The sequence below is a fragment of the Oncorhynchus kisutch genome, linkage group LG21 (assembly GCF_002021735.2).
Source record: "Oncorhynchus kisutch isolate 150728-3 linkage group LG21, Okis_V2, whole genome shotgun sequence".
In the NCBI taxonomy this organism is placed as follows: domain Eukaryota; kingdom Metazoa; phylum Chordata; class Actinopteri; order Salmoniformes; family Salmonidae; genus Oncorhynchus; species Oncorhynchus kisutch.
This window is the reverse complement of record NC_034194.2, coordinates 43,954,495-43,970,177: the sequence shown is the minus strand read 5'-3', so window position 1 is coordinate 43,970,177 and position 15,683 is coordinate 43,954,495. Positions and strand designations below refer to the sequence as shown.

Below are 15,683 nucleotides of genomic sequence, written 5' to 3'. Positions count from 1 at the left end.
ATACTACCTAACCCTATACTATCTAACCCTAACCCTATACTATCTAACCCTATACTATCTAACCCTAACCTATACGACCTAACCCTATACTACCTAACCCTATACTATCTAACCCTATACTATCTAACCCTAACCCTATACTATCTAACCCTATACTACCTAACCCTATACTACCTGACCCTATACTACCTAACCCTATACTACCTAACCCTAACCCTATACTACCTAACCCTAACCCTATACTACCTAACCCTATACTATCTAACCCTATACTACCGAACCTTAACCCTATACTACCTAACCCTAACCCTATACTACCTAACCCTATACTACCTAACCCTATACTATCTAACCCTATACTATCTAACCCTATACTACCTAACCCTATACTACCTAACCCTATACTACCTAACCCTATACTATCTAACCCTATACTATCTAACCCTATACTACCTAACCCTATACTACCTAACCCTATACTACCTAACCCTACACTATCTAACCCTATACTACCTAACCCTATATTATCTAACCCTATACTATCTAACCCTATACTATCTAACCCTACTATACTACCTAACCCTATACCCTATACTACCTAACCCTATACTACCTAACCCTATACTATCTAACCCTATACTACCTAACCCTATATTATCTAACCCTATACTATCTAACCCTATACTATCTAACCCTATACTATCTAACCCTATACTATCTAACCCTATACTATCTAACCCGATACTACCTAACCCTATACTATCTAACCCTAACCCTATACTATCTAACCCTATACGACCTAACCCTATATTACCTGACCCTATACTATCTAACTCTAACCATGTACTATCTAACCCTATACTATCTAACCCTATACTACCTAACCCTATACTACCTGACCCTATACTACCTAACCCTATACTACCTAACCCTAACCCTATACTACCTAACCCTAACCCTATACTACCTAACCCTAACCCTATACTACCTAACCCTATACTATCTAACCCTATACTACCGAACCCTAACCCTATACTACCTAACCCTAACCCTATACTACCTAACCCTAACTCTATACTACCTAACCCTATACTACCTAACCCTATACTATCTAACCCTATACTATCTAACCCTATACTATCTAACCCTATACTACCTAACCCTATACTACCTAACCCTATACTACCTAACCCTATACTATCTAACCCTATACTACCTAACCCTATATTATCTAACCCTATACTATCTAACCCTATACTATCTAACCCTATACTATCTAACCCGATACTACCTAACCCTATACTATCTAACCCTATACTATCTAACCCTATACTATCTAACCCTATACTATCTAACCCTTTACTATCTAACCCTATACTACCTAACCCTTTACTATCTAACCCTATACTACCTAACTCTATACTACCTAACCCTATACTATCTAACTCTATACTACCTAACTCTATACTATCTAACCCTATACTATCTAACTCTATACTATCTAACCCTATACTACCTAACTCTATACTACCTAACTCTATACTATCTAACCCTACCCCTATACTATCTAACCCTATACTACCTATCCCTATACTATCTAACCCTATACTATCTAACCCTAACCCTATACTATCTAATCCTATACTATCTAACCCTATACTATCTAACCCTATCAAATCAAATCAAATTGTATTTGTCACATACACATGGTTAGCAGATGTTAATGCGAGTGTAGCGAAATGCTTGTGCTTCTAGTTCCGACAATGCAGTAATAACCAACAAGTAATCTAACTAACAATTCCAAAACTACTGTCTTATACACAGTGTAAGGGGATAAAGAATATGTACATAAGGATATATGAATGAGTGATGGTACAGAGCAGCATAGGCAAGATACAGTAGATGGTATCGAGTGCAGTATATACATATGAGATGAGTATGTAAACAAAGTGGCATAGTTAAAGTGGCTAGTGATACATGTCTTACATAAGGATACAGTCGATGATATAGAGTACAGTATATACGTATGCATATGAGATGAATAATGTAGGGCAAGTAACATTATATAAGGTAGCATTGTTTAAAGTGGCTAGTGATATATTTACATAATTTCCCATCAATTCCCATTATTAAAGTGGCTGGAGTTGAGTCAGTGTCAGTGTGTTGGCAGCAGCCTCTCAATGTTAGTGGTGGCTGTTTAACAGTCTGATGTCTAACCCTATACTACCTAACCCTGCTGTTTAACAGTCTGAAGTCTAACCCTATACTATCTAACCCTATACTACCTAACAATAACCCTATACTATCTAACCCTATACTATCTAACCCTTTACTACCTAACCCTATACTACCTGACCCTATACTATCTAACCCTAACCCTATACTATCTAACCCTATACTATCTAACCCTAACCATATACTACCTAACCCTATACTACCTAACCCTATACTATCTAACCCTATACTACCTAACCCTATACTATCTAACCCTTTACTACCTAACCCTATACTATCTAACCCTAACCCTATACTATCTAACCCTAACCCTATACTATCTAACCCTATACTATCTAACCCTATACTACCTAACCCTATACTATCTAACCCTATACTATCTAACCCTAACCCTATACTATCTAACCCTATACGACCTAACCCTATATTACCTGACCCTATACTATCTAACTCTAACCATATACTATCTAACCCTATACTATCTAACCCTATACTACCTAACCCTATACTACCTGACCCTATACTACCTAACCCTATACTACCTAACCCTAACCCTATACTACCTAACCCTATACTATCTAACCCTATACTACCGAACCCTAACCCTATACTACCTAACCCTAACTCTATACTACCTAACCCTATACTACCTAACCATATACTACCTAACCCTATACTATCTAACCCTATACTACCGAACCCTAACCCTATACTACCTAACCCTAACTCTATACTACCTAACCCTATACTATCTAACCATATACTATCTAACCCTATACTATCTAACCCTATACTACCTAACCCTATACTACCTAACCCTATACTACCTAACCCTATACTACCTAACCCTACACTATCTAACCCTATACTACCTAACCCTATATTATCTAACCCTATACTATCTAACCCTATACTATCTAACCCTATACTACCTAACCCTATACTACCTAACCCTATACTACCTAACCCTATACTATCTAACCCTATACTACCTAACCCTATATTATCTAACCCTATACTATCTAACCCTATACTATCTAACCCTATACTATCTAACCCGATACTACCTAACCCTATACTATCTAACCCTATACTATCTAACCCTAACCCTATACTATCTAACCCTATACGACCTAACCCTATATTACCTGACCCTATACTATCTAACTCTAACCATGTACTATCTAACCCTATACTATCTAACCCTATACTACCTAACCCTATACTACCTGACCCTATACTACCTAACCCTATACTACCTAACCCTAACCCTATACTACCTAACCCTAACCCTATACTACCTAACCCTAACCCTATACTACCTAACCCTATACTATCTAACCCTATACTACCGAACCCTAACCCTATACTACCTAACCCTAACCCTATACTACCTAACCCTAACTCTATACTACCTAACCCTATACTACCTAACCCTATACTATCTAACCCTATACTATCTAACCCTATACTATCTAACCCTATACTACCTAACCCTATACTACCTAACCCTATACTACCTAACCCTATACTATCTAACCCTATACTACCTAACCCTATATTATCTAACCCTATACTATCTAACCCTATACTATCTAACCCTATACTATCTAACCCGATACTACCTAACCCTATACTATCTAACCCTATACTATCTAACCCTATACTATCTAACCCTATACTATCTAACCCTTTACTATCTAACCCTATACTACCTAACCCTTTACTATCTAACCCTATACTACCTAACTCTATACTACCTAACCCTATACTATCTAACTCTATACTACCTAACTCTATACTATCTAACCCTATACTATCTAACTCTATACTATCTAACCCTATACTACCTAACTCTATACTACCTAACTCTATACTATCTAACCCTACCCCTATACTATCTAACCCTATACTACCTATCCCTATACTATCTAACCCTATACTATCTAACCCTAACCCTATACTATCTAACCCTATACTATCTAACCCTATACTATCTAACCCTATCAAATCAAATCAAATTGTATTTGTCACATACACATGGTTAGCAGATGTTAATGCGAGTGTAGCGAAATGCTTGTGCTTCTAGTTCCGACAATGCAGTAATAACCAACAAGTAATCTAACTAACAATTCCAAAACTACTGTCTTATACACAGTGTAAGGGGTTAAAGAATATGTACATAAGGATATATGAATGAGTGATGGTACAGAGCAGCATAGGCAAGATACAGTAGATGGTATCGAGTACAGTATATACATATGAGATGAGTATGTAAACAAAGTGGCATAGTTAAAGTGGCTAGTGATACATGTATTACATAAGGATACAGTCGATGATATAGAGTACAGTATATACGTATGCATATGAGATGAATAATGTAGGGCAAGTAACATTATATAAGGTAGCATTGTTTAAAGTGGCTAGTGATATATTTACATAATTTCCCATCAATTCCCATTATTAAAGTGGCTGGAGTTGAGTCAGTGTCAGTGTGTTGGCAGCAGCCTCTCAATGTTAGTGGTGGCTGTTTAACAGTCTGATGTCTAACCCTATACTACCTAACCCTGCTGTTTAACAGTCTGAAGTCTAACCCTATACTATCTAACCCTATACTATCTAACCCTATACTACCTAACAATAACCCTATACTATCTAACCCTATACTATCTAACCCTATACTACCTAACCCTATACTACCTAACCCTAACCCTATACTACCGGACCCTATACTATCTAACCCTATACTACCTAACCCTATACTACCTGACAATAACCCTATACTATCTAACCCTATACTACCTAACCCTATACTACCTAACCCTATACTATCTAACCCTAACCCAATACTACCTAACCCTATACTACCTAACCCTATACTATCTAACCCTAACCCAATACTACCTAACCCTATACTACCTAACCCTATACTATCTAAACCTATACTACCTAACCCTATACTATCTAACCCTATACTACCTAACCCTATACTACCTAACCCTATACTACCTAACCCTATACTATCTAACCCTATACTACCTAACCCTATATTATCTAACCCTATACTATCTAACCCTATACTATCTAACCCTATACTATCTAACCCGATACTACCTAACCCTATACTATCTAACCCTATACTATCTAACCCTAACCCAATACTACCTAACCCTATACTACCTAACCCTATACTATCTAACCCTAACCCAATACTACCTAACCCTATACTACCTAACCCTATACTATCTAAACCTATACTACCTAACCCTATACTATCTAACCCTATACTACCTAACCCTATACTACCTAACCCTATACTACCTAACCCTATACTATCTAACCCTATACTACCTAACCCTATATTATCTAACCCTATACTATCTAACCCTATACTATCTAACCCTATACTATCTAACCCGATACTACCTAACCCTATACTATCTAACCCTATACTATCTAACCCTATACTATCTAACCCTATACTATCTAACCCTATACTATCTAACCCTTTACTATCTAACCCTATACTACCTAACCCTATACTATCTAACCCTATACTATCTAACTCTATACTTTCTAACCCTATACTACCTAACTCTATACTATCTAACCCTATACTATCTAACTCTATACTACCTAACTCTATACTACCTAACCCTATACTATCTAACCCTATACTACCTAACTCTATACTATCTAACCCTATACTACCTAACTCTATACTACCTAACTCTATACTATCTAACCCTACCCCTATACTATCTAACCCTATACTATCTAACCCTATACTATCTAACCCTATACTATCTAACCCTATACTACCTAACCCTATACTACCTAACCCTATACTATCTAACCCTATACTATCTAACCCTATCAAATCAAATCAAATTTTATTTGTCACATACACATGGTTAGCAGATGTTAATGCGAGTGTAGCGAAATGCTTGTGCTTCTAGTTCCGACAATGCAGTAATAACCAACAAGTAATCTAACTAACAATTCCAAAACTACTGTCTTATACACAGTGTAAGGGGATAAAGAATATGTACATAAGGATATATGAATGAGTGATGGTACAGAGCAGCATAGGCAAGATACAGTAGATGGTATCGAGTACAGTATATACATATGAGATGAGTATGTAAACAAAGTGGCATAGTTAAAGTGGCTAGTGATACATGTATTACATAAGGATACAGTTGATGATATAGAGTACAGTATATACGTATGCATATGAGATGAATAATGTAGGGTAAGTAACATTATATAAGGTAGCATTGTTTAAAGTGGCTAGTGATATATTTACATAATTTCCCATCAATTCCCATTATTAAAGTGGCTGGAGTTGAGTCAGTGTCAGTGTGTTGGCAGCAGCCACTCAATGTTAGTGGTGGCTGTTTAACAGTCTGATGGCCTTGAGATAGAAGCTGTTTTTCAGTCTCTCGGTCCCAGCTTTGATGCACCTGTACTGACCTCGCCTTCTGGATGATAGCGGGGTGAACAGGCAGTGGCTCGGGTGGTTGATGTCCTTGATGATCTTTATGGCCTTCCTATAACATCGGGTGGTGTAGGTGTCCTGGAGGGCAGGTAGTTTGCCCCCGGTGATGCGTTGTGCAGACCTCACTACCCTCTGGAGAGCCTTACGGTTGAGGGCGGAGCAGTTGCCATACCAGGCGGTGATACAGCCCGCCAGGATGCTCTCGATTGTGCATCTGTAGAAGTTTGTGAGTGCTTTTGGTGACAAGCCGAATTTCTTCAGCCTCCTGAGGTTGAAGAGGCACTGCTGCACCTTCTTCGCGATGCTGTCTGTGTGAGTGGACCAATTCAGTTTGTCTGTGATGTGTATGCAGAGGAACTTAAAACTTGCTACCCTCTCCACTACTGTTCCATCGATGTGGATAGGGGGGTGTTCCCTCTGCTGTTTCCTGAAGTCCACAATCATCTCCTTAGTTTTGTTGACGTTGAGTGTGAGGTTATTTTCCTGACACCACACTCCGAGGGCCCTCACCTCCTCCCTGTAGGCCGTCTCGTCGTTGTTGGTAATCAAGCCTACCACTGTTGTGTCGTCCGCAAACTTGATGATTGAGTTGGAGGCGTGCGTGGCCACGCAGTTGTGGGTGAACAGGGAGTACAGGAGAGGGCTCAGAACGCACCCTTGTGGGGCCCCAGTGTTGAGGATCAGCGGGGAGGAGATGTTGTTGCCTACCCTCACCACCTGGGGGTGGCCCGTCAGGGCCGGGGTCGAGCTTGGAGGGTACTATGGTGTTGAATGCCGAGCTGTAGTCGATGAACAGCATTCTCACATAGGTATTCCTCTTGTCCAGATGGGTTAGGGCAGTGTGCAGTGTGGTTGAGATTGCATCGTCTGTGGACCTATTTGGGCGGTAAGCAAATTGGAGTGGGTCTAGGGTGTCAGGTAGGGTGGAGGTGATATGGTCCTTGACTAGTCTCTCAAAGCACTTCATGATGACGGAAGTGAGTGCTACGGGGCGGTAGTCGTTTAGCTCAGTTACCTTAGCTTTCTTGGGAACAGGAACAATGGTGGCCCCCTTGAAGCATGCGGGAACAGCAGACTGGTATAGGGATTGATTGAATATGTCCGTAAACACACCGGCCAGCTGGTCTGCGCATGCTCTGAGGGCGCGGCTGGGGATGCCATCTGGGCCTGCAGCCTTGCGAGGGTTAACACGTTTAAATGTCTTGCTCACCTCGGTGGCAGTGAAGGAGAGACCGCATGTTTTCGTTGCAGGCCGTGTCAGTGGCACTGTATTGTCCTCAAAGCAGGCAAAAAAGTTATTTAGTCTGCCTGGGAGCAAGACATCCTGGTCCGTGACTGGGCTGGATTTCTTCCTGTAGTCCGTGATTGACTGTAGACCCTGCCACATGCCTCTTGTGTCTGAGCCGTTGAATTGAGATTCTACTTTGTCTCTGTACTGACGCTTAGCTTGTTTGATAGCCTTGCGGAGGGAATAGCTGCACTGTTTGTATTCGGTCATGTTACCAGACACCTTGCCCTGATTAAAAGCAGTGGTTCGCGCTTTCAGTTTCACGCGAATGCTGCCATCAATCCACGGTTTCTGGTTAGGGAATGTTTTAATCGTTGCTATGGGAACGACATCTTCAACGCACGTTCCAATGAACTCGCACACCGAATCAGCGTATTCGTCAATATTGTTATCTGACGCAAAAGAAACATATCCCAGTCCACGTGATGGAAGCAGTCTTGGAGTGTGGAGTCAGCTTGGTCGGACCAGCGTTGGACAGACCTCAGCGTGGGAGCCTCTTGTTTTAGTTTCTGTCTGTAGGCAGGGATCAACAAAATGGAGTCGTGGTCAGCTTTTCCGAAAGGGGGGCGGGGCAGGGCCTTATATGCGTCGCGAAGTTAGAGTAACAATGATCCAAGGTCTTTCCACCCCTGGTTGCGCAATCGATATGATGATAAAATTTAGGGAGTCTTGTTTTCAGATTAGCCTTGTTAAAATCCCCAGCTACAATGAATGCAGCCTCCGGATAAATGGTTTCCAGTTTGCAAAGAGTTAAATAAAGTTCGTTCAGAGCCATCGATGTGTCTGCTTGGGGGGGATATATACGGCTGTGATTATAATCGAAGAGAATTCTCTTGGTAGATAATGCGGTCTACATTTGATTGTGAGGAATTCTAAATCAGGTGAACAGAAGGATTTGAGTTCCTGTATGTTTCTTTCATCACACCATGTCACGTTGGCCATAAGGCATACGCCCCCGCCCCTCTTCTTACCAGAAAGATGTTTGTTTCTGTCGGCGCGATGCGTGGAGAAACCCGTTGGCTGCACCGCCTCGGATAGCGTCTCTCCAGTGAGCCATGTTTCCGTGAAGCAAAGAACGTTACAGTCTCTGATGTCCCTCTGGAATGCTACCCTTGCTCGGATTTCATCAACCTTGTTGTCAAGAGACTGGACATTGGCAAGAAGAATGCTAGGGAGTGGTGCACGGTGTGCCCGTCTCCGGAGTCTGACCAGAAGACCGCCTCGTTTCCCTCTTTTTCGGAGTCGTTTTTTTGGGTCGCTGCATGGGATCCACTCCGTTGTCCTGTTTGTAAGGCAGAACACAGGATCCGAGTCGCGAAAAACATATTCTTGGTCGTACTGATGGTGAGTTGACGCTGATCTTATATTCAGTAGTTCTTCTCGACTGTATGTAATGAAACCTAAGATGACCTGGGGTACTAATGTAAGAAATAACACGTAAAAAAACAAAAAACTGCATAGTTTCCTAGGAACGCGAAGCGAGGCGGCCATCTCTGTCGGAGCCGGAAGTCTGCTACCTAACCCTATTTAATGCACTATTTTTGGCCAGGGCCCAAACTATGCAAATGACACTTTATCACTAAATACATTGAATTGCTTATTTATTGACTTAGTTTCCAACTTGTTGTTTATGATTTATTAATGATGAACTGTCCATTGAGTATTCCAAACATTATGAACGCCTTCCTAATATGGAGTTGCAGCCCCCTTTGCCCTCAGAACAGCCTCAATTCATCGGGGGCATGGAGTCCACAAGGTGTGGAAAGCGTTCCACAGGGATGCTGGCCCCATGTTGACTCTAATGCTTCCCACAGTTGTATCAAGTTGGCTGGATGTCCTTTGGGTGGTGGACCATTCTTGATACACACAGGAAACAGTTGAGCGTGAAAAACCCAGTAGCGTTGCAGTTCTTGACACTAACCGGTGCAGCTGGCACCTACTATCATACCCCGTTCAAAGGCACTTAAATATTTTGTCTCGCCCATTCACTCTTTGGAATGGCACACATAAACAATCCAGGTCTCTATGGTCTCAAGGCTTAAATATCCTTCTTTAAACCGTCTCCTCCCCTTCATCTACACTGACTGACGTGGATTTAACTAAGGGATCATAACTTTCACCTGGATTCACTTGGTCAGTCTTTGTGATGGAAAGAACGGTCTGTCTTAGAATCCTAACTCTATCTTACACCATAGACTGACTCACCATAGACTGAAGAGCTGAGCTGCACTGAGTTGAGCTGCACTGAGTTGAGCTGCACTGAGTTGAGCTGCACTGAGTTGAGCTGCACTGAGCTGCACTGAGTTGAGTTGCACTGAGTTGAGCTGCACTGAGCTGCACTGAGTTGAGTTGCACTGAGTTGAGCTACACTGAGCTGCACTGAGTTGAGTTGCACTGAGCTGCACTGAGTTGCACTGAGCTAAGTTACATTGAGTTGCCTGCAAGGGGACTAGTGGTAAATATAATGTGTTCATTGATGGTATCTGCTGGCAAGACCCGTTACATAACAGAACATTAATATTAATTTGCACAGTAGCCAATAGTCGCTTCTCATAAGGTGCTCTCCATAGAATAGTAGTAGCCCATACATTACAGTAGCCCATACATTACAGTAGCCTATAGCCCATTAGCCACACAATGTAAATGATTGTTGTGGTTTGAATCAACCAATTTAACCCATGTTTAAAGTGTCATCCTAGCCTACACAATGTATGCAACAGTTTCAACCTCCAGAGATTGGAATGATTCATGGTGTATGTTGGAGTTGTTTCTAGATAACGCGTATCTTTATGGTATAATTTGTTGTATAATTTTAATTTTAATTTTTATTTCGCTGCTGCTGCAGGCTATTTACATTCTAGTCAAACCATTATTTCAGCTTCTCGGCATTTACGATAGGTTTGAGCAAAGATAGTCTATTATAGTGACAAGATGGACAAGTGACCACTTTAACAATGGAAACACTGTAGACTTCCTCAAAGATGAAAGGCAGGCAATGAGGAGGCGGAGATTAGGTGTGACCATTCTAGCCAATGAGAGGGAAGATACACGTGTGAACAACAGGCCATAGAGCTAGATAGAGGACTCATTTTTGTATCTGTGCCATTGTAGTTTCTGTGACAGCATGGGCAGCACCATTGAGGCTATCAAAGTAGTCAATTTTGTTCAACTTCATTGGTCGATTGCTCCCAACTCATAGGAATTCCCACCCAGTTGACTACTTTAAAATGGTGGAAGCCACGTCCATGCTAAAACAGGTTATAGCCATGATGAGTCCTATCTATCTCCATCGCAGGCACAACGGCACGTTGCACGTTGCCTGAGTGTCACTGTACATTCATAACTGACACATGTGCTGTTTCCATCAGGCCTGTCATTATATTTTCTATCCAACATGAACTTCCCTTGCATAGAAAGGTCAGATGGAAAGCTGGGTTGAGTAAAACTTGACCTCTTTCCCTCTGGTTTGATCCAGGCTATTCGGAATCTTTGGGATGTCCCTACCCCTCATTGAAGTTTACATTTAAAATAGTTTAGGTTATAGTTAACGTTGAGGGAGGGTATGGACGTCCCAAGGAGCCCAGATTGCACTGCAATTTGATAGGTAGAGTTATTTGTATAGCGACGCCTTTGTCGCCACCTCGTGTTGTAAAACACCATTTACACTTCACTCAGGTAAAAAAACAAACATACATTTGTTATTAGAAGAGAGAAAAATAATCGATTGTAGCTATGTAGATAGCTAAATGACAATCGAAGTATTATGAATCCACAGTGTGTGCATTTAGTTCTCGACAGAGATTAAAAGTAGGTAACATTTTATACAGGCACTTTTAGAGCACCCTTGCGGTCTTCCGTCAACGTGTTTAAAGACCCCATCATGTCCATGCTTGCAGAACGTAAGTGCTACTTCGAATGTTTTAGCCAAAATGTTGTGTTTCATACATTAGATTAACAAAAATACTTGGGTGTGTCATGTTGTCTGAAGAAGTCAACATCGATTTAGTGCAAGTTATGTCTTTAAAAGTGCCTCAGTACATATGTGCGGTTCGAAAGTCTGTCGAGCTAGCTAGCATAATGCTAACCACAATCACATTTAATTACCGGCAACTAGCAAGTTACTAGTAAACCTCAACTAGCTCAACAACTTGACAACCTAAGTTAATAACATTTTTTTTAGGGCCAAATGTGTTGGTATATTTACGGTGTCTTGTCTCATTTCTGATCATTACCAATGTGATTAGTTATATAATGTTGCGACCTTTTGACAGCCAGTTAACGTTACCCAGCCAGCTAACTAGTTCTGTTCGAGAATGTAGCTTTTTCCCCCGATGTTGTTTAGTGACTGGTTTTAATATACTATCGTTACTCACCGAAGTAAATATATCTTACTTGATTGAGTGCTGACTAACTTGTCTTTGTTGGCAATTTCTCATGTTCAAGTGGTCAAAAGCAGTTTGTTTCGGGTTTACCGCTAAACTACCCCTGGGTCCATGCGAATGCATCGGATGATAACGTTAGTGGGCAAATCCGACGCAAAAGCATGGATCAGATCTACAAACGAGACCGATTTAGTTTTCTATACGCTACGTACCGCCGTTGTGTCCTTAATAACCAAGGCACTTTACCCCCGAACTGCTCCCAGCCTGTGACGTGTGTTGTCAGGTTGGGTACTGTTGACAGCCTAAAATGTCCGTGCAAATGAACCAATAAAGTAGGTATTATTTTTTAAATTCCAATATGGTTTGTTGTTTTTAGCCCGGAAAAAACAGAAGTGGTCTGTTGACCCGCGGAACAGCGCGTGGAGTAAAGACGAGTCCAAGTTCGGCCAGAAGATGCTGGAGCGAATGGGCTGGTCCAAGGGAAAGGTACTGTGGGGTTTGTCTTAGCAAACTACTGATAAACTAACAGTATACTAGTGACGGTATACCACTGTAGCTCTATCTCAAGACAATTCGTCTTCCTGGGCTTGCATCCTCTCTCCTCGCTTCCTTTTCAACTGTATTGGAGGAGACGGTCCAAGGTCCCACCCTCTCCAATGCGTTTGGAAAAGGAGAGGAGGAGAGAGGAATCGAGGCGATACAAATTAAGAGCCTGTATCTAACTGTTTTGGCGTCATTCGGGATGACATGTTCATCTGTCTCTACCAGGGCCTGGGGAGAACTGAGCAGGGCTCCACAGAACACATCAAAGTCAAAGTGAAGAACAACCAGCTGGGGCTGGGAACCACTGCCAGCCACGAGGTGAGTGGACAACTGGGTTCATTTAGGCACACTGTCAACAACTGTTTCCTTATGGGTGAAGTTCAGGGCTTTATTAATTAGTGCACATTGTAGCAAAACGTTTTTCAACAGAAAATGATCATTATCAAGTTCAGGTCCTTTATAGTTCAAGTCATTTTTTTTTCTTCTTTTTTTGGTTTCTAGTTGATACGACCCAGAATACTCAAGACTGCAAGTGATGTACAGTGTTTTATCAAGGAATGTGTCCTCCCAAGTTATGTCCTAGTTTTGATCTAATTTGTTCTGTTTCCAGGACAACTGGATCGCCCATCAGGATGACTTTAACCAGCTCCTGGCAGACCTCAACAACTGCCATGGTCAAAACACTGCCAATGGTAAATACCCAGACAAACAGAAGAATATACAACGTGCATTACTCTGTTCATAAACTCACTTGTCATATATGCGTGACCCACTAGGTGGTGCTGTTTTACCATTCAGAGGAAAGGTAGTGGCCCACATTTAGCAGATGTGATTGCGATTGTAGCAAAATGCTTGTGTTCCTAGCGCCAACGGTGCAGTAATATCTAACGATTCACAACCATTTAAGAAATGTATAAATATTAGGACTAGCAATGTCAGTCCAGAGAGAGTGTGTACGTACGTGTTGGAATGTATAGACTAGAGGTCGGCCGATTGTGATTTTAATTTTTTTTTACAGATTATTAGATTAGATTAGGACCAAAAAAGCCGATACCGATTTAAATTTAAAAAATATATATAAAAAATATATATATATTTTTTTTTATTTAGCCCAAATAAATAATGAAACATGTTCAATTTGGTTTAAATAATGCAAAAACAAAGTGTTGGAGAAGAAAGTAAAAGTGCAATATGTGCCATGTAAGAAAGCTAAAGATTCAGTTCCTTGCTCAGAACATAAGATCATATGAAAGCTGGTGGTTCCTTTTAACATGAGACTTCAATATTCCGAGGTAAGAAGTTTTAGGTTGTAGTTATTATAGCACTATTTCCCTCTATACCATTTGTATTTCAATAACCTTTGACTCCTGGATGTTCTTATAGACACTATAGTGTGCCAGTGTAACAGTATAGCTTCCGTCCCTCTCCTCGCTCCTCCCTGGGCTCGAACCAGGAACACATTGACAACAGCCACCCTCGAAGCAGCGTTACCCATGCAGAGCAAGGGGAACAACTACTCCCAAGTCTCAGAGCGAGTGACGTTTCAAACGCTATTAGCGCGCACCCCGCTAACTAGCCAGCAATTTCACATCGGTTACACCAGCCTAATCTCGTGAGTTGATAGGCTTGAAGTCATAAACATCGCAATGCTTGACGCACAACGAAGAGCTGCTGGCAAAACGCACGAAAGTGCTGTTTGAATGAATGCTTACGAGCCTGCTGCTGCCTACCACCGCTCAGTCAGACTGCTCTATCAAATATCAAATCATAGACTTAATTATAACATAATAACACACAGAAATACTAGCCATAGGTCATTAATATGGTCGAATCCGGAAACTATCATCTCAAAAACAAGACGTTTATTCTTTCAGTGAAATATGGAACCGTTCTGTATTTTATCTAACGGGTGGCATCCATCAGTCTAAATATTCCTGTTACATTGCACAACCTTCAATGTTATGTCATAATTACGTAAAACTCTGGCAAATTAGGCGTCCCAAACTGTTGCATATACCCTGACTCTGCGTGCAATGAACGCAAGAGAAGTGACACAATTTCACCTGGTTAATATTGCCTGCTAACCTGGATTTCTTTTAGCTAAATATGCAGGTTTAAAAATAGATACTTCTGTGTATTGATTTTAAGAAAGGCATTGGTGTTTATGGTTAGGTACACATTGGAGCAACGATACGCACCGCATCGATTATATGCAACGCAGGACACGCTAGATAAACTAGTAATATCATCAACCATGTGTAGTTAACTAGTGATTATGATTGATTGATTGATGGTTTTTTACAAGAGAAGTTTAATGCTAGCTAGCAACTTACATTGGCTTCTTACTGCATTCGCGTAACAGGCAGTCTCCTCATGGAGTGCAATGAGAGGCTGGTGGTTGGAGCGTTGGACTAGTTAACTGTAAGGTTGCAAGATTGAATCCCCCGAGCAGACAAGGTGAAAATCTGTCGTTCTGCCCCTGGACGAGGCAGTTAACCCACCAGTCCAGGCTGTCATTGAAATTAAATAAGAATGTGTTCTTAACCGACTTGCCTAGTTAAATAAAGATTCAATAAAGGTGTAAAAAAAAATCTGTTTCCAAAAATACAGATTTCCGATTGTTATGAAAACTTGAAATCGGCCTTAATTAATCGGCCATTCCAATTAATCGCTCACCCTCTAGTATATACATTATGGACAGTATGTAGATAGAAAATGTAGTATATCTGTAGGA

The 15,683-nt window shown here is 41.0% G+C and overlaps 1 protein-coding gene across 1 annotated transcript in view; it reads left to right on the top strand.

Moving 5' to 3' along the window:
* Window positions 1-11,830: 11,830 nt before the first annotated feature.
* pinx1 (PIN2 (TERF1) interacting telomerase inhibitor 1) overlaps window positions 11,831-15,683 on the top strand; it is a 67,166-nt gene continuing 63,313 nt past the window's right edge. Inside the window, exons 1-4 of the mRNA XM_031800612.1 lie at window positions 11,831-11,923; window positions 12,783-12,892; window positions 13,175-13,267; window positions 13,560-13,641. Coding sequence (XP_031656472.1) covers window positions 11,905-11,923; window positions 12,783-12,892; window positions 13,175-13,267; window positions 13,560-13,641 — 304 coding nt within the window. The 5' untranslated portion in view covers window positions 11,831-11,904. The remainder of the gene's footprint in view (window positions 11,924-12,782; window positions 12,893-13,174; window positions 13,268-13,559; window positions 13,642-15,683) is intronic.